The sequence below is a fragment of the Tachyglossus aculeatus genome, chromosome X2 (genome assembly GCF_015852505.1).
Source record: "Tachyglossus aculeatus isolate mTacAcu1 chromosome X2, mTacAcu1.pri, whole genome shotgun sequence".
Taxonomy (NCBI): domain Eukaryota; kingdom Metazoa; phylum Chordata; class Mammalia; order Monotremata; family Tachyglossidae; genus Tachyglossus; species Tachyglossus aculeatus.
The window spans coordinates 6,265,746-6,286,031 of record NC_052100.1 but is presented as its reverse complement, the minus strand read 5'-3'; the positions used below and the strand labels follow the sequence as shown (position 1 = coordinate 6,286,031).

The following is a 20,286-nucleotide window of genomic DNA, read 5'->3' as shown; positions in this document are numbered from 1 at the left end:
AAGAGCACCAGAAAATCCTGTGGGAATTGTCACTTTCTTGGGGTGCAGATGTGGCCATTTTGGCCTCCTTGATTTTTAATTTTTTTTTGTCTTCAGCTGAAACAGATGGCTCTGTCCATTTTAAAATTTACAGAAGCTGTAAGAGCGTAACAGCAATGTGGGGAATGACTGCCATGGCAGATTAAACAGTACTCTTTCCATTTCATGGCAGTGGGGTCTATTTTTACGGAATCAGATCTAATCGTAAGGTAGCTACAGAAGTTCCGGCGTTTTGAAGCCTGCCTCCAGAACGCCAAATGATGAGGGAACATGTTCAGCACTTGTTCTGTGAGAAGCAGCGTGGCTCAGTGGAAAGAGCACGGGCTTTGGAGTCAGAGGTCATGGGTTCAAATCCCGGCTCCGCCAATTGTCAGTTGTGTGACTTTGGGCAAGTCACTTAACTTCTCTGGGCCTCAGTTACCGCATCTGTAAAATGGGGATTAAGACTGTGAGCCCCCCGTGGGACAACCTGATCACCTTGTAACATCCCCAGCACTTAGAACAGTGCTTTGCACATAATAAGCGCTTAATAAATGCCATTTAAAAAAAGCACCTTGCTAAGTACTGGGAACAATAAGATAAGCCAATCGGATGCAGGCCCCATCTCCCAGTCTGAAAGGGAGAGTGGACAATCAATCGATCAGTAGGATTTATTGAGTGCTTACTGTGTGCAGAGCACTGGACTGGAGAACAGGGGTTGAATCCCCATTTTACAGTTGAGGAACCTGAGGCACAGAGACGTTAAGTGACTTGTCCAAGGTCACACAGCAGGCAAGAAGCAGAGCCGGGGTTAGAACCCAGGTCCTCTGACTCCTGTGCTGTTTCTGGCCAGAAAGGATGGTGGTGGTGTAGACTGAGATGGGAAAAGTAAGGGGAGGAGTTTGGCTCAGGGGGAAAGATGAGGAGTTTGGTTTTAGACATTACGAGGTGCGGGGAGGCAGTCAAGCGAAGATGTCCTGGTACAAGAGAAGATGTGGGGGACTGCCGGCCTGATGAGAGGTGAGAGGTCACGGCCAGAGAGGTAGAGGTGCTAGTGAAGTCTTGACACTTGGCTGAGCTCTCCAAGTGAGGGAGTGAAGACTCAGAACGGAGGCTCATGGGAAGCCGGGAGATGAGAGGTCGAGGAGGAGCCGGCGGTCGGAACTGGGAAGGAGCCATCTGGGAGGTTGGAGAACCAGTTTGGTACCATTTCAGGAAAGCCAAGGTCTGATAGTGTTTCAAAAAGGAGAGTTAGTGGAGTGGAAATAAAAGCAGCAGGTGAGGAGTTGGTTAGGAAGGGGAGAAGAGAGATGGGGAGATCGCTGAGGGGACAATGGGCAAGAGAGGGCTTTTTTAGAATGGAGAAGACTTAAATATGTTTGAAAGCAGAGGGGAGCGGTCACGGGAGAGCGGAAGCCTGAAGCAGTGTAGCCTAATGGAGAGACACGAGCCTGAGAGTCAGAGAACCTGTTCTAATCCCAGATCCTCCACTTGTCTGTCATGTGACCTTGGGCAGGTCATTTACATTCTCTGTGCCTGAGCCTCATATGGGACCTGGACCACCCAACTTGATTACCTTGTGTCTGCTCTGGCACTTAGAACAGTGTCTGGCACATAGCGCTTAACAAGTACCATTTAAAAAAAAAGCGACTGTGTCCCACTTGATTGTCCTGTATCTACCTCAGTGCTTTGCACACAGCTTGACACATAATGAGTGCATAACAAAGAAATGACAGTGAGGGAGGGGAAAAGAATAGGAGCGAGTGATTTTAGGAGGTGAGAAGGAATGGGGTCAGAGGTCAAGGAGGAGGGTTCACCGAGTAGGACACTTCATTTGTCTGGGATTCTCAGAAGGTCGCATCTGCCGCACTCCGAAACCAAAACACTGCAGGGTGAGAGATGCTGAGAGAAGCGAAGGAAATGAGCTCCGCGTGGTTTCTTTCCTAAAGAGGCTTGGGTGTTCCCGGCTCCCAGCCTGCGCTGGCCCCCTACCAATGTGGTTTTTCCTGGGGGAGCCCCTCAGCGACCCCTTCTCTGAACTAAAATCCAGAATGAAGAGCAGGCCAAGGCAGCCTCCACTTTCCAGCTATCTCTCCCACCACCCCCACCCCCGTGAGCTCATCAGCTCTGAATGACTGAAGTCCAGCTGGAAAGGGTGACTGACATCAGGACGGGGCAGGGGGGTTGGAGGTGGGTTTGTTTGGACACCCCTGACTGAGCTGACATGTCAGCAGACTGCAAGCCGCAGCTGCCTTTGGGAAATACTTGGGAAATTTCCAAATGCTGCGCTGACCTCTCCCCACATCCCTTGCCTTGGATTCTGTTTTGCTTTCTTCGATTCTCTGGGTTTTTTGAGGTCAGGCATTCCTGTCCAGCAATGGGATGGCATTCATTTATTCATTCATTCAATCATTTATTGAGCACTTACTGTATGCAGAGCACTGTGCTAAGCATTTGGGACAGTACAATAGAACAATAAACAGACATTTTCTGCCCACAATGAGCTTACACTCTTAATAATAATAATTGTGGTATTTGTAAAGTGCTTACTATGCACCAAGCACTGTACTAAGCCCTGGAGTAGATATGAGATAATCGGGTCCCACATGGGGCGCACGGTCTAAGTAGGAGGAAGATCAAGTATTGAGTCTTCATTTTGCAGATGAAGGAACTGAGACACAGAGAACTAAAGTGATTTGCCCAGGGTCACTAAGCAGGCAGAGCTGGGATTAGAACCCAGGGCCTCGGACTTCCAGGTTTGTGCTCTTTCCGCTAGGACATGCTGCTTCCATGCTGCTTGACTGGGCTGGTTGGCCCAACCCTCTAGACTGTAAACTTGTTGTGGGGAGGGAATGAGTCAACTAACTCTGTTATATTGTACTCTCCCAAGTGCTTAGTACAGTGCTCTGCACACAATAAGCATTCAGAAAATACAATTAATTGATCTACTGCTACTACTACTGCTAATCCTACTACTCCTACTCCTACCACCACTACTACTCCAGTAGCACTGAAGTGCTGAAATGGCAGTTGAGAGGAACTAGAATTCACAAATGAGCGATTAATCAGGGGAGGCGTCCTGGAGGAGCCATGATTTCAGAAGGGCTGAGAAGCCGGAGACCAGACTGCTCCGTCACTGGTCGGAGCCTCTGGAATGAAGCAAATAGTTCGACAGAAAGACGAGAGGCTTTGCCGAGGGGCTTCCCTGAGGGAAATAGCCCTTCTTCTCCAAACGCCCATAAACCCTCCTTTCTTTTTCTCCCACTCCCTTCTGCGTTGCCCTGATTTGCCCCCTTTATTCACCACCTCCCCAGTCCCATAGCACTTCTATTCATACCTGTAACGTTATTTATTTAATGTCTGTCTCCCCCTCTAGACTGTAAGCTCATTGTGGGTAGGGAACATGTCTGTTTATTGTCATATTGTACCCCCCCAAGCGCTTAAGACAGTGCTTTGCACACATTAAGCGCTTGATAAATATTATTATTATTGTTATTATACAATGACATATATAATCAGTATATGGAATACGTTATTATTATAATTATTAGCTAAAGTGCCACCTACTGGCAAATGGGTACTTAAGCCACCTCAGAGAGCAGCCTGGCATTTCCTTTCAAAATCTCCCCCATGACTCATTCCAGTATCTCACAACCCTGGATTTCGGGGAGTTCTTACTGATGTCTAACCAAGAACATTCTCTGATAAATTGAAGGGGCAGAAAAAGAGGATTAAAAAGTGAATACACTCAGGAAACTGGACCTCAAGGCTAGAAAAACATGCAAGGTACCAAACAGCTCTTTTTCTTGGCTAGAGTAGATTTTAGGAGTTTTTGTTTTGGTTTGGTTTTTTATGGTTTCAATCTTGGGATCATTTTGTTTTTTATTTCTTTTCAAACAAAATAATGGGACCCACTCTGATGCCAACAAATGTATCGTTAGCTGAACCAGAACTAATGTGAAACAGACAGAAGATGATGAAAAATGCCGGAAATGCATCATGAACCATCAATGGCCTCTTACTGAGCACCTACCTAAAGAGCATGAGTCCGGAATAAGAAGGACCTGTGTTCTAATCGTGGCTCTGCCTCATGTCTGCTGTGTAACTTTGGGCAACTCAGTTCACTTCTCTGGGCCTCAGTTCCCCCAGATGTCAAATGGGATTAAGAGTGTGAGCCCCATGTAGGACAGGGACTATGTCCAACCTGATTAACTTGTCTCTACCCCAGCATTTAGAACAGTACTTGGCACATAGTAAGGGCTTAACAAGTACCAACATTACTATTATTATTATATTAAGCAGTTGGAAGTTTATGGTAGTTTATAATTCAATAGATTATTTTTTAATGGTATTTGTTAAGCACTTACTATGTGTTGCTGGGGTAGATACAAGCTAATCAGGTTAGATATAGCCCTTGTCCCACTTGGGGCTCACAGTCTTAATCCCCACTTTACAGTTGAGGTAACTGAGGCACAGAGAAGTGAAGTGACTGGCCCTAGGTTACACAACAGGCAAGTGGCCAAGTCAAGATTAGAACCCATTTCCTCTGACTCCCAGGCCCCTGGGCTCTATCTACTAGGGCCACACTGCTTCTAACCGGATGGTGGATGATGGTGGCTTCCCATCAATGGTATTTGCTGAGCAGCTATTGAGTATTAAAGCACTTTACTAACCTCTTGGAGGAGGAGTACAGTAGTAGTAAGACATATGCTTCCTGCCCTCAAGGAGCTAACAACGGATTTTTCTTTGTCTGCACCCTCATCATCTTTTCCCAGAAGAAATCATCTAGGTGAAGGTGATGGTGTTATTTTTGCGGGTGGGAAGCCCCATTTTGTCAATCTGAGGGCTCTCGCCCCCCAACTCCTTTCATGGCCCCCACCCCCAGCCCCACCACCCTGGTGTGACTGCAGAGAGAAGCTGAGTGCGGCTGGCTTGGCCTCTCCCTGGAGGCCCGGCCCTAGAGGGCGGAGATGTTCAGCTGTGGTCTCAGGGATAGCGGGGAGGAATTCCCAGCCGAGTGCCAAAATACAAGAGTGTTACACTAGTCCCCCGGGGTACTCAATGAATCTGCTTGGAGCTGGCATGGGAAGAGGCTAGAAGTCACGAGGACAGCACGATCAGGCTTGGGCTATCTAAATTACCCCAAGATTCCCAAGCCGTCCTGGGCTTAGGCCAAGATTAGTCCCATAATACATTGCAGGGAAGGTCGGGTAACCTCTCCGATTTGGGCCACAGCCAGCTCTGGCCTGATCATTCTTCAAGGGTTTCAGAAGAGGAGACTAGGATGTGGGCTTCTTCTTCCTCAGCGGCCAACCACAAGAAGTGAAGCCTAGTGGTAAGAGCCTGCGCCTGGGGATCAGAAAACCAGAGTTCCAATCCCAGCTCCTTGGTCAGTCACATATACCTCTCTGGGCCTCAGTCTCCTCCTCTGTAATATGGGAATAAGTATCCGTCCTTTCTTCTTTTTAGATGTGGGCTTGGCACAGAGTGAGCGCTTTATAAATGCCATCATCACCACTACCCATTAAAAAGTGTTCCCAGAAGAGAGGGCCAACAGTTGATAGGATACAGGATACGTCTGGAGGCGTTGGAACGCTTAGTCTGGTGCTCTGCACCACAAGAAGCACTCAGTAAATACCACTGATTGACTGATCGATCATTCCTCCAACTCCTCTGATCATGAGCCTCCCAACCTCCCCCAGTGCCTCTGCCACTCCAGTGTCTGGGGTTAAAGGAACTGCCGTGCTCAAGAAGCCAGGCCTTGGGACCAGACACGAAGTTATCAGGTTGGATAACTTTTCCCTCTTGGGGCTCACAATCTAGATAGGAGGGAGTAGGATTTAATCCCCATTTTGCAGATGAGAACACTGAGGCACAGAGAAGTAAAATGGTTTGCCCAAGGTCACACCAGCAGACAAGTGGCGGAGTGGGATTAGAACTCAGGTCCTCTGACTCCCAGGTCCATGCTCTTTCCAGTAGGCCACATGGCTTCCCTTCCGGTCTGCTGGGTGCAGAGCACAGTATTCAGCACTTGGAAGGCTTTTGAAGAGTCCGTTGGTGGTGGTTTTCTTCCTAAAACTTCAGTTCCCAATTTTGAAGTCAAACGTTTGTCTGGGGGCTGGGGAGGGAACGGGGAGGGATGTAGGCAATAGAACAGTTTTAAAAGCCCAAGGGATGAAATTGGTGATGAAGTCAGCAGAAAGTTAGTGACCTTTTCAAATGTTCAGTTACTGTCCAAGATGACTGGGGATATAATGCCAAGCAGAATTCTTCATAGCCAACACATCTGTCCTGTGGATTTTGATCCTAAATTACTAATTCTGGAGAGGTTTGCTTTCTTTGGCAAGTCCCACACACACACAAGAACTAGGGTGAATCTGAGATGTTAAGCCGCTAGTCATCCACTCATGGTGAGTTAAAAAGGAAAAATCTCTTGTTTCCCCACTCTGCAATTTATTTTAGTGTGTATCTTCCATTGAAAGCTCTTTGAGGGCAGGGATTGTATCTACCGTGTACTCTCTCAAGTGCTTAGTACCATACTCTGCGCACAATGTGGATCATTCTGTCAGAAAATGATCGGGCAGGAAAGGGAAGTGAGGAGCGGAGCGGTTTCGGTGGCCAGCGAGATTCACTGATTGGGCTCGACTTGAGGCATGTCAACCCTATCTTTCAGGTGAATGAAATCTATCACGACGAGTCCTTAGGCGCACACATCAATGTCGTCCTGGTTAGGATTATCATGCTGAGCTACGGAAAGGTAAGTCGAGGTTCACTTTAACAGTAATTCTTGTCTGGGTCTCCTAGTGAGGAAGCGAACATGCCGAGAGAAGCAGTATGGTCTAGTGGATAGAACACGGGACTGAGAGTCAGAAGGACCTGGGTTCTAATCCCAACTCCTCCACTTGTCTGCTCTGTGACCCTGGGCAAGTAACTTCACTCATCTGTGCCTCAGTTACCTCATCTGTTAAATGGGAACTAAGACTGTGAGCCCCATGTGGGACATGGACTTTGTCCAAACTTTGATTAGTTTGTATCTACCTTTGGCAGATAGCAAGCGCTTAACAAATCGGTTTGTGTGTCTGAGTATGTAAGGGTATCACTGTGTGTTTAAGCACGTATGGGTATGTGAGTGTGTGTGTCTGTGTGTCTCAGTGTGTCTGGGTGTCTGGGTGAATTCACATGATCTAGGTTTGTGACGTGACTCCATTAGGGGTTTATTATTGATAAGGATTTGTGTGTGTGCATCTGAGTATGTATGGGTATCCATCCCTCTGTGTGTGTGTGTGTCTGTGTGTCTGTGTGGATGGGTATCTGTGTTGTTGTTTGGGTGAGTTCACATGCTCTAGGTTTTTAATGTGTATTGATTAGGGGTTTAACTTATATTGATAAGAGCTTGAGCCCCGAAGTGGGCTCAAGCCGAGCCGCTCCAGCTGTTGCCTCGGAGCACCATCTAGAGGTCTGCCTGGCAAAACCCTGAGGTTTTCCCAGCCAGCGGAGGGGATGGGCCGGCTGAAGGCTGGGTTTTGGCGAATGACCCCTCGAGGGCCCACGCAGCTCAGGCCAGGAAGGGGTTCCACAGAGGCTCACGGCTCTCTGATTTGTCTGGAAGCCAAGAGAGCCCTTCCTGCCCCGGGAACCTCCATCCATCCATCCATCCATCCGTCCTATTTATTGTGCACTTACTGGGTTCAGACCACTGAGTTATTAAGCAGCGTGGCCTAGTGGATAGAGCATGGGCCTGGGAGTCAGAAGGACCTGGGCTCTAATTCCAGCTCCACCACTTGCCTGCTGTGTGGCCTCTGACAAGTCACTTTACTTCTCCGGGTCTCAGTTCTCTCATCTGTAAAATGGGGATTAAGTCCGTGAGTCTCACGGTCGTGGGACAGCGACTGTGTCCAAACTGATTACCTTGAATTTACACAGCACTTAGTACAGTGTCTGGCTCATAGTCAGCACTTAACAAATACCATCATCATTATTATTATTAATGTGATCCCTGCCCACAAAGAGCTTACAGCCTATAGGAGGAGAGTTAGACTTGTTTTCAACTGCATTGGTCTTGCCCAGAGATCAGAACAATGGTGGTATTTTTTTTCAGCACTTACTATGTGCCAAGCTCTGTACTAAGATCTGGGGTTGATATAAGCTAATCGGGTCAGACCCTATCCCTGTCCCACATGGGGTTCACAATCTAAGGGGAAGGAAGAACAAGTATTGGATCCCCATTTTACAGAGGAGGAAGCTGAAGCACAGAGAAGTGAAGTGACTTGCCCAAAGTCACACAGCAGGCAAGTGGCAGAGCCAGAATAAGAATCCAGGTCCACTGTCTCCCAGGCCCGAGGTCTTTTCACGAGGCCATTCTGCTTTCAAGGGCTAAGCAGCCTAACTATTCATTTTTGAAGCTCACTAGAGGGCAGAAAATTCTAGCTAGCCTTCCAGTCAGGTCCAGTGCTCATTGGCTAGATCTTTGCATTTCTCTCCACTACATTTACCAGAGTGAACCCTTCCTTAGATAACCCTTGCATCTTGATGGGGGCCCTTGGAATGTCTGCCTTTGGCCTCTGAAGGGCATCAAAGAGAAACCCATCTCCGGATTTTCATCCTTTCATTCATTCAGTCGTATTTATTGAGCGTTTACTGTGTGCAGAGCACTGTACTGAGCACTTGGGAAGTACAAGTTGGCAACTTATAGAGACAGTCCCTACCCAACAATGGGCTCACAGTCTAGAAGGGGGAAACAGACAACAAAACAAAGCAAAACATGTGGTCAGGTGTCAAGTCATCAAAATAAATAGAAGTAAAACTAGATGCACATCATTGACAAAATAAATAGAATAGTAATTATGTACAAGTAAAATAAATAGAGTAATAAATCTATTACTAATAATAATAACTATTATTATAATAGTAATAAATCTAAAAATAAAAACATATATACAGGTGCTTTGGGGAGGAGAAGGAGGTAGATGGGATGCTGTGTGACAACTGGAAATAGGACAAGCCTGGGAGCCAGAGGACCTGGATCCTAATCCTGGCTCTGCCACTTGTCTATCCTGGGATCTTGGGCAAGTCCCTTTATCTGTCTGGGCTTCCCTTTCCTCACCTCTAGACTCTAAGCTCATTGTAGGCAGGGAATATGTCTGTTATATCTTTTTAGTGTCCTCCCCCAGGATAAAAGTACAGGGCTCTGCACATAGTAAGTGCTTAATTCACTCATTTATTGTCATATTTATTGAGCACTTACTGTGTGCAGAGCCCTGTATTAAGCACTTGGGAGAGGTCAACAATTGCCAACAACCAATCCTTGAATTCCCTGGAGAACCACAGAGGACTAGTGTGGCTAGCGTTTCCCTGGAGAGGAAACTCCTAGGAAGGAACGATCAGAAAAGCCGGCAGCCTGGTCAGAGCCCAGATTTGGGAAAGAGGAATGGTCTGGAGCCACAGAGCCAGTTGGGCCCAGCTGTTCACTCTGCCTGGCATTAGCCTGGAGCCACAGATTTTTTCAATCCAGCAGGGGTTGAGCCCTGGGTGAGCCCAGCCACAGGGGGAAGGCTGACCTACTTAGTCAGCAAATTAGTGCCTGGAGGGAGGAAGCTTGCCTCTCCTGAAGCTACTCAGGCAACTGTTAATTGACTGTTCCTGGGAACTAAGTAGTTAATGAGCAAGCAAACTGGCTTGGTCATGCTCAGCCCAAGAGAGCCCTCAGTTGGCTTGCCTATAAAAACCCAAGTGAAAAGGTGTTGAAAAATATGCACAAGTACCGTGGCCTAGTGTAAGGAGCACAGAAAAGAGGACCTAGTTCCAATCCCGGATCTGCTACTTGCTTGCTGTGACCTTGGGCAAATCCCTTTATTTCTCTGTGATTCAGTTTCCCCATCTGTAAAATGGGGATTAAATACCAGTGCACCCTACTGGGTTGTCCTCAGTGGTTGGTCTGGTGTCAAGGCTTGGGAGTCAGAGGATGTGGGTTTTAATCCCAGCTCTGCCACTTTTCTGCTGGGTGTCCTTGGGTAAGTCACTTAACTTTTCTGGGCCTCAGGTACCTCATCTGTAAAATGAGGATTAAGACAGTGAGCCCCATGTTGGACAGGAACTGTGTCCAACCTAATTACCTTGCATCTACCTCAGCACTTAGAACAGTTCTTGGCACAAGGAAAGTGCTTAACAAATACCATCATTATTATTAATAATAATAATTATTAGCTGGGCTGCAGGCTTGATGAGGTTTTGTAATTTCGTGTCCTTTAAACAGCTTCCTCTGCCCTGCTGGTTTTCAGTCTCCCAGTCTCAGCCCTCCTTCTGGCAGCAGTTTGGGTCTCCTGCTGACATTTAGTCTTCTCATACTTTCCTCCCAGTGTAGCCACGTCAAGGTGAATGTAACTTCAATTCCAGGAGGCATTCCAGAACTTCACTGTTCGTGATCTGGACCGGCAACTTTACCATCTAGTGTTTCAGCATTTTTCAAGACCCCAACTATCCCATTCAGTGAGGCGTAGCTCCCAGAGCTCTGCACAGAAAGCATTAACTAAAACACTTAAGAAAAATAAGCAAGCTCCTTGAACTCTCCCAAGTGCTTAGCACAGAGCTATAACTCAGTTGGACTGGCTGGTTGATGAGAGGAGATGTTTACTTAACTTAGTAACCACCCCCCCCCCCCCCCCCCCCCCCCCGACCTGCTAGACTGTGAGCCCGTTGTTGGGTAGGGACCGTCTCTATATGTTGCCAACTTGTACTTTCCAAGCACTTAGTACAGTGCTCTGTACACAGTAAGCGCTCAATAAATATGGTTGAATGAATGAATGAACTGAAATGGGAAATGGGGAGAGACCTGGTAAGGCAAAAGGGATCTAGGTGAAAGAGAATCATCAATCAATAATACTGATTGAGCTCTTCCTTGGTGCTGAGCTCTGTACTAAGTACTTGGGACAGTATAGTAGAGTAAGAAAACTGATCCCTGCCCTCAAGGAACTTGCAGTCTACTGTAAGCGCTTTGGCTAGTCAGCTCAGTCAATCAGTTGTATTGAGTGCTTACTTTGTGCTGAGTCCTGTACTAAGTGCTTGGGAGACTACATGACAAAAGAGTAGACAAATTCCCTGCCCTTTAAGGAGTTTTCAGTCTAGAGGGGGAGACAGACAGTAATATCAATAAATAACTTATGGGTGGGGACAAAAATTACAGATATATATATATATATACATACATATATATACATATATATATATATATGTGTGTGTGTGCATATACACACACATATGTAATTACAGGTATGGGTGTTTTTCTCATCAAAACACATTCCCCCTTGCTGGGATGTTGCTATGACTCCTAATTGGTACCTGATGTACCTCAGAGAATCTTCTGAAAGGGAGAGAGAAAATGCTCAGAGCAATCAGTTCCCACCTGGCTACATGGTGATATATATATATATATATACGTGTATATAAATCTCATTATATACTACTATATACATACTAGGCCACCCTGTGTCATATGGTGGAGCCTGGGCCTGGGAGTCAGAAGGACATGGGTTCTAATCCTGGCTCCACCATTTGTCTACTGTGAATTTTTGGTCAAGTCACTTCACTTCTCTGTGCCTCAGTTACCTCATCTGGAAAACAGGGATTATGACTGTGAGCCCAGTTTGGACTGTGCCCAACCCTATTTGCTTGTATCCACCCCAGCACTTAGTACAGTATCTGGCATATAGTAAGAGCTTAACAAATATCACAATTGTTGTTAATTATTATTATTATTATATACTTGGTCGTCTTACCAGGTGACTTTGAGATTACACCCTTCCTTAGGAGGACAGACAAGTGTTAAGGGAGTGGGAAAACCAAACCCTAACTTTTTGGGGAACTCTAGCATCCTGTTGGATTAGTTGGGACTGTCAAAATGTCACCAAAACTTGATCATTTTACCAACAAATACAGGTGCCTGTTGCCAGGGAGAAACCAAAGTTTTTATGAGGCGAGTTTCGCTGTACCCGGTCCCTGACCTTTTTAAGTTATTTGCATCCTTGTAGTGTCTTAATCGTTTATCTCCTGGGCTGCCACCGCTTCTCTGGTTTGCTTGGATTTTTCTAATTGATCATCAGTTGTCACTTTGATGCATCTAACCTTTAAGCCCATTCTTTCTTTGCCAGCTGGGCAGAGCATAATGAATATCATTTAGTGAATAATTGTCCTGTTTCCTTGGAGCTGGCTGGGGTAGCTGGAATGTTGGAATCCAAGACTAGAATTCCGAGTGCCCTAATGAAATAGAACTAGTGAGCAGCCATAAGTAAGGCAAAATACCACAGGGACCAAACGGGGAGTTATTCTTTGGGGAAAAAGCACACATTCCTCAAATATAATATGGGGTGTCCTGATGAAGCAGTAGCAGTAGTATTAATTGTACTAGCAGTAGTAGTAGTTCTAGCGGTAGAAGTAGTAGTAGCAGATAGTAGTAGTAATATTTATTATTATGGCATTTGTTAAGCACACTCTAGTCAGTGATGGGAAAGAATATCCAGGTGGGAATTTGACACAATCTCTGCTGTCATAGGGGAGTAGTGGTAGTTGGACTAGCTATAGTAGTAGTGCGATAAAGCGTAGAAGTACTAGGAGCAGCAATAGCAGTTGTGGACAGGGAACATGTCTACCCAATTGGTTATATTGTACTCTCCCAAATGCTTAATACCAGTGTCCTATGCAGTAGTAGTTGTAGTAGCATTTATTATGCACCCACTTGGTTCTGGACACTGAATTAGACTCTTGAGAAGTGACTGATTCCCACAAGGAGCCTGACACTCTAACGGGGGGACAGGTGTAAATATATATACCAGCAGAGCTGAGTGGTCAAAATGAACCCACCAGTGCCCCATACATGACTATGTGGATCTAGTTTGGATATCCCAGAGCTCAAGGGGGATGGGAAGATGTGGGAGTGGGAGGACTCAATGGAATGTAAGAATGATGGAAGGGGTTGGGGGGGACTTTGGCATTTTTAAGCTCGGTTGGGGAAAGTAGAGATAGGGCTACGATGTAGGTGTTAGACAGCCAGTTCCACTTCTACTGAGATGAGTAAAAGAGGGCAAAGAGTCCATCTTTCACTGAATGAATTAGGTTTAATTAGATCTCATCTAACTATCCCCAAAACATTCCCCAGAACTGTGCCTTATATTCAGTAAGCTTAATAACTACTATGACTACTACTACTACTACTTCTACTACTACTAATAATAATGATGGCATTTATTAAGTGCTTACTGTGTGCTGCAAAGCACTGTTCTAAGCGCTGGGGAGGTTACAAGGCGTTCAGGTTGTCCCGCGGTGGGCTCAGAGTCTTAATCCCCATTTGACAGATGAGGTAGCTAAGGCACAGAGAAGTTAAGTGACTTGCCCAAAGTCACACAGCTAACAAGTGGCGGAGCCGGGATTTGAGCCCATGACCTCTGACTCCAAAGCCCGTGCTCTTTCCACTGAGCCACACTCCTTCTATTATTACTACCACCATTACTAGGGAAGACCACTTGACTGTAAGCTCCTTAATGGCAGGGATCGTGTTTACTAACTCTATTAGTAGAACAGTGCTCTATAGGCCTTAAATTATAATCTCCTTAAGGGCTGGAATCATACGTACCAACTCTGTTGTACTCTCCCAAGCATTTAGTGCAGTGCACTGCACCCTGTAGGCTGTTAGCTCCTTGAGGACAGGGATCACATTGACCAACTCTGTGGTCCTTTCCAAGTGCTTACTTCAAGGCTCTGCACTCAATAAATGTCATTGATGGATTGCTTGGTAAAGAACCTGAGGGGATTTTTCATGTCAGGTGAGAGTGATCGGAGTAACGGCTTTCCCGTCTTCCTTCCTTCTACTCGGGCCAGTCGATGAGTTTGATCGAGATTGGGAACCCGTCCCAGAGCCTGGAGAATGTGTGTCGCTGGGCCTACCTCCAGCAGAGGGCCGACACAGGCCACGCCGAATACCACGACCACGCCATCTTCCTCACCCGGCAGGACTTTGGCCCATCCGGCATGCAAGGTGAGAACGGGGTGACCGGATGGCCCCGTTTTGGCGGGGTGGTCCCCCTGTGACCAAGTCGTCTGGACCCGCTGCCCTCTCTAGTCCTGTCTGGGTTCCCCTGAAAGCATCCCCGGGTAACTGGGTCAAAGAAAATGGTGGTCTAAGACGCCTGCACCACTCAGTCAATGGAGCCCATCTCCCTCCTCATATAAAAGTAGTATGGCCTAGTGCAAAGAGCACAGGCCTGGGAATCAGTGGACTTAGGTTATAATACCGACTCCGTACTTGCCTGCTCTGTGACCTTGGGCCCGAACCCCATGGGCCTTGATTCAGAAGGCCTCCTTCCCTCTCCCTCTTCTGGGGACATTCCATCAGTCTCCTTCCGGCCACCTCTGCCTCCCTCCCGACTTCTCCCCCTCAATAATAATAATACTAACTGTGGTATTTGCTAAGCACTTACTCTGTGCAAAGCACTGTACTAAGGACTGGGTAGGTACATGATTATGAGATCAGATACAATCCCTGTCCCACATGGGGCTCACAATCAAAGTAGGACGGAGAACAGGTATTGAATCGCATTTTACAAATGAGGAAGCTGAAGCCCAAAGAAGTGACTTGCCCAAGGTCACACAGCAGACAAGTGGCAGAGCCAGGATGAGAACCAAGGTCTGCTGACTAAAGCCCTGGGTCTTTCCATCACTAATGGTATTTCATCAGTGGTATTTAGTGAGTTCTTATTATGGGTAGAGCACAGTGCAGTTCTGGTGACAATCAAACCCCCCTCCCACACACACACACAAACACACCACCCTCACTCTCCTTTGGCCTTAGAGTGGGATTCGTGTTTTCTGAAGACCCCGTTTCCCTCCATTCAGGCACTGACAGTTGATCTGTCTTCAGCATCACCCCCTTTCAATGCCTTGTTTTGGGTGAACTGCAGTGTATGTAGGATCCAGCCTGAAACACCAGGAAGTACAATCTGAGCCTGAAAATGGCTGCTTCCCCACATACCCTGGCATCTTCCTGTCCTCTTCTCCCAGCTTTAAGGAGGAAGAGGGTTTCCCCTTCCTGTTGGTGGCAGCAGGAAGCCTGTAACTGAAATCAATCAGTAGTATTTATTGAGCACTTTCAGCATGTAGAGCATTGAATTGAGCACTTGGGAAAATACTGTCGCGTTAGAAGACCCATTCCCTGCCCACAAGGAACTTTCAGAATGCTTCCTCTGGTCTTTCAGCCCCCACTTCTTGTCTCACCTCCTGGCCTATTTCCTATCACACTCCCTATCACATTTTCTGCCCCACTTCCTGTCCTATGCCTTTCCAGATCCCCCAAAGAATAAGCAATTAAGAATAAACAAAGAAGAATTAAGCAATAACTGCTTAATCCGGTAGTTTCTTGAGGAAATTGTTGATTCAGATGCAGATCCTTGAGAGTGAAGAGGCCAGTGTTTAGAAGTAAACCATGAGGCTGGGTTGATATGTAAAAATCTGGGATTTTCACTTGGAGGTCAGGCAGACACAGCCTGACCTGTATTCTCCACTGTGGATTCAGGCCCAGCTGCAGGGAAAGGGAGAAGATTCCTACTTTACGAGGACTTGAACACCTCATCTGATCACTCCCTCTGCTCTACCAATTCCAGAAGAACTGCTCTATTTCGGGTCATCTTAAGCCCTTAGCATGTAGCCCAGTGCTCTGCGCACAGTGGACTGAGTTCCTATAAGAACAGGGATCATATCTACCAATTCTATTGGTCTCTCCCCAGCACTTAGTACAGTTCTCTGCACACAGCTCTTTGAGGACAGGAATCATGTTTACTAAGTGAATTACACTCTCCTAAGAGCTTAGTATAGTGCTCTGCATGTAGTAAGTGCTCAGTAAATTCCACTGATTGATGGAGTCCCATCAAGAAAGCACTGTCTGACTCCATCTGCCTGGCTGCCATCTCTGAATGGAAAGGGAATGGGTGTGTTTCTCCTTGAGCTTTAAGGTGGGAGGCTGGAGGAAAGTTCACATTGAATCCCCTCCTAATCTCCTAATCTCTCTCTGCCTGAGTGTTTTCCAGAGAGGTGGGGCAGCGTGGGTGAGGAGAAATCACCCAGATATTTTGGTTCATCCCACAAAGAGTCAGGAATGGGGGGCCTCGCAGAGTTGTGACTGCCTAGATGGGGGAATGTGAAGGTCGAGAGTTATTCAAATGGGCTTTGGAGTGGAGATTCTCAGCAGGAAACGTGCATTGTCCTGGTTAGAGGGGACCCTACCCCAGGGGACTCTGAGATAGAAATGGTACCTGCTTGTCTTCCATGCTCAGGCTACGCCCCGGTGACTGGAATGTGTCATCCCGTCCGCAGCTGTACCCTGAACCACGAAGATGGATTCTCTTCAGCCTTTGTAGTGGCCCATGAAACAGGGCACGTGTAAGTGTTTCTCAGAGCCTCCCTCTGCCCTGCCCTTCAGGTGGCCAAAGGTTTGTGGCCCAGAGAGTTATTCTAAGCTTCTGCCTGGCTCCCTGACCTGTGTTCCGGCCTTCCTCCTCCCCCTGCCCTGACAACCTCACTGCCAGGGCACATAGGAAATGCCAACTCCTGCCACCAGCATGGCCCAGGGGAAAGAGCATGGGGCTGGGAGTTGGGAGACCTGGGTTTTAATCCCAGCCCTGCCCCTGGCCTGCTCTAAGACCTCGGGTAAATCACTTACCTCTCTGGGCCTCAATTTATCTGTAAAATGGCGATAAAACAGTGTTTTCACCTGGGAGCAATATGTGGGACAGGGACCGTGTACAAACTGTCTTGTATCTATCCTAGTGCTTAGCACAGTATTCAGCACATGGTAAACACATCAAATACCATCATTATTAAGGGACCATGACACTCAGAATATGCCTCCTCTTGGAGCGTGCTTGTTCCTGGCTTCCCTTATCCATGGTCTTGAACAGACGTAGAGTTCCTGGGTTTATCAAAGTGCTTACTACAGTGTACTAGTACAGCGGTCTGCATATAGCCAATGCTCAATCGATATCATTGATTGGTTAATTGGCAGGGCAGAGGGGTGGTGGGGAAGGGAAGGAGATGAGAGGGAGGGAAAGAGGAAGGGCGGGAGAGAGAGAGAGAAGGGAAGAGTCTGGGGTTAGGGATTTTCCTCCCAGCCCTACCCCTGCCCTATCACATGATTTCAGACTGGAGCCCCCCCTCTCCTCCTGCCTCAGTTTCTCCTCCCAGGAAAGGAACAATTTCTACTTTTCACACTCAGGCCCTACTTATTATAAATCGGGTGAGCTTTGCTGCTGTTTCAGTGAAAAGCCTGTTATTGTTCATGGTATTTGTGCCAAGCATGGCCTACGTGCTGGGATAGATGCAAGATAATCAGGTCAGACAGAGTTCCTGTGGCACACAGGGCTCACAGTCTAAGGGGTAGGGAGGGAGGTATTTTCCTAGCATACCTAAGGAAGGGAAGGAGAGAAGTATCATTCGTCTCAGTTGTGAAGTGGGTGGAATGGAGGCCCAGAGGAGGCTAAGTAACTTACCCAGGGTCACACAGCAGCAGGTCATTGGCAGAGCTGAGCGTCTCCTTGCCTGACTCCTAGCCTTGTGCCCTTGGACAAGCTCTCGTTGGGGAAGCGTGGGCCCCCATCCCAGAAAACACCCCATTCTCTTCTGCTGACTGGCAGAGATGTTTGGTTTATCGTGACCCGGGGCAAACCAGGAAAGATTCCCCGCATATACTGATTCAGTGTGCCCACTGTCTCCCTGCATCTGTTCTAGGTTGGGCATGGAGCACGACGGCCAGGGGAACAGGTGCGGCGACGAAGTCCGGATGGGGAGCATCATGGCCCCGCTGGTCCAGGCCGCTTTCCACCGCTTCCACTGGTCCCGCTGCAGCCAGCAGGAGCTCAACCGCTACCTCCAGTGAGTGGCGGTTGGTGGTGGGGGCCCCCTGTCCCTCCCACCCTGTCACCACCTTGCTGAGTCTCCCCACCCCCCAGCCCTTTCCTGGATGTGTCTAGGTCTGTAGGATGCTCACCCTCAAAATGCCCTTCCAGCCCAGCTTCCTCCTACAACAGGCCCAACTCAGGGTTTCCGGTGCCCGGTGCCTGCCGCCCGCCTCCTCTGGGAAGTCTGGTCCCCCCCAGGACGCGAACTAGCTGTGCCCATCTGGAATCTGAAAAAAGAGAAGGATCATTAGTCTTAGTGGTGAAATGGTGGAATGGAGGCCCAGAGAAGTTAAGTAACTTACCTAGGGTCACAAAGCAGCAGCTGCGGGCAGCCCCGGGGCCGAGAAAAGTCCCCTGCCCCACTGGCCCCAGGCTGTCTGATGGTATCACGTATGGCTGTGTCTTTTAGCTGTGTTCTGCCCACATGTGTATGCTCACGGGATTCCTCTCTGTGTCATTACTGGACAGTGCCCATGTCCCCACCCCCCCGGTGAAGTAGACCCAAAGTCCTGGGGCAGGGACCCCCAAGGGTCCCACTGGGGTGGGGTTAGGGCAGCTTGCCGTGCCCGTCTGCCTCCACCCAGCTGGTGGCCTTGGTTGTGCCCGGCCCAGGCCTGCCGATCCACAGTCCCCATCCACACCTGCTCTCCAAGCCACACCTGCTCCCCAAGCCACACCTGCCATGAGTTCCCCACATCACGCTTGCCCCACGGTCCTCACATCACCCCCATCACATGGTCTCCAAGTCACGTCTGCCACACGTTCTCCAGGTGACCCCCCCTTCCCACAGTGTCTGGGTCTGGTGCCCACGGTGTTGGCTGGGCCACGCCCCTACCCTGCAGCCTGTGCTATCTGGGTGCCATGCGCTCCTCCTCACCCCTCAACCCCCGACCACCGCCTGGCCTGTTGCAGCTCATACGACTGCCTGCGCGACGATCCCTTCGACCACGCCTGGCCAGCGCTGCCCCAGCTGCCGGGCATCCACTACTCGATGAACGAGCAGTGCCGCTTCGACTTCGGCCTGGGCTACATGATGTGCACTGCGGTGAGTGCCATGCCCGCTGCCTCCTCACCCGCCTGCCCCTGCCCATCTACCTGTCTTCCCCAGGACAGCGGCCCCGGAGCCCTACCACCGGACGGGCCTGCCCCTCTGCCCATCCGGCCTGTCGGCCTGTCATCACCAGAAGGGGCAAGGCTCGCGGCTTCTCCATTTGGCCTCTAGAGCCTCGAATACGGTGATCTCCCAACTGGGCCATGGGCAGTTGTCTCCCCGTCAGTCAGTCTTTCAGCCATCTCTCCATCAGTCAGCTACCCTGGCCTGGCCCCATCCTTCAAGTCGGGTAGCTAAGGCGGGCGCTCACTCACTGGATGGGAGCGACATCGCCATTCTGGGCACCTGAAAGGCCATGAATCTCTGTTGGAACTGCCATGCCTGGCAGTCCATTGCTGCCAGCTGAAGGAGGGGGACAATGAGGACTGGAGTGGCTGAGAAGCCATGGGCTGGGCCACCTCTCGCCCACAAAGAGTGGGCCCCAGTTTTTTGGAAAAGGCTCAAGGGACTTGTTTTTCTTCAGCTGGAGCCTTAGTTGACCTTTTCCAGAAGGCTGTGAGGCACATCCACCTGCCCACTGGCCAGTTGGGCAGCTTTTATGGGAGGGCTTCCCCCTGAGCCTCTTGGGGACCAGGTACAAATTATTCCCTGACCAGGTGCAAATTATTCCCTGACTTTATAGCCCATTTAACCCCTACTCAATTGATCAATCAGTCATATTTACTGAGCTCTTAATGTGTGCAGAGCACTGTTCTAAGCACTTGGGAGAGTTCATTATAGCAGTGTAACAGAGTAGGCACATTCCCTGCCCAGGTCGAGACTATGGCCTATTCCATTAGCTCATCCCAACTCTTGTGCCATTAAAGAGCTCTGCAGAGAGAACTCATGTTCCTCAGGAGTTGCAGAACAGGGTTTTGTCCTACAGGTCGGTCCCAGGCACCCAGAAAAGGCAGAAGCAGCCCATTTCACTGGATCTTTTGTCCTTCTTTTCCTTTTAATAATAATATTGATATTTGTGGAGTGCTTGCAACATGCCAGACACTTTACTAAGCACTGGGGTAGACACAAGGTCATCAGGTTGGACAGAGTCCCTGGGTCCCAAGGGCTCGCTCCCAGACTAAGATGGAGGGAGAGTAGTTATCGAATCCCCGTTTTACAGTTGAGGAAACTGAGGCCAGAGAAGTGAAGTGATTTGCCCAAGGCCACCCGGCAGGCAAGCATCAAACAAAGCCAGAGTGAGAACCCAGGTCCTTTGACTTGCAGGCCTGCGCTCTTTCCACAAGG

General features: G+C 48.6%; 1 protein-coding gene across 1 annotated transcript in view; it reads left to right on the top strand.

Moving 5' to 3' along the window:
* Positions 1-20,286, top strand: part of ADAMTS2 (ADAM metallopeptidase with thrombospondin type 1 motif 2) — a 143,650-nt gene that overhangs the window by 103,591 nt on the left and 19,773 nt on the right. The window contains 5 exon segments of the mRNA XM_038771086.1: positions 6,692-6,775; positions 13,885-14,041; positions 16,332-16,437; positions 17,782-17,925; positions 18,864-18,996. Of these exon segments, the coding sequence (XP_038627014.1) occupies positions 6,692-6,775; positions 13,885-14,041; positions 16,332-16,437; positions 17,782-17,925; positions 18,864-18,996 (624 nt within the window).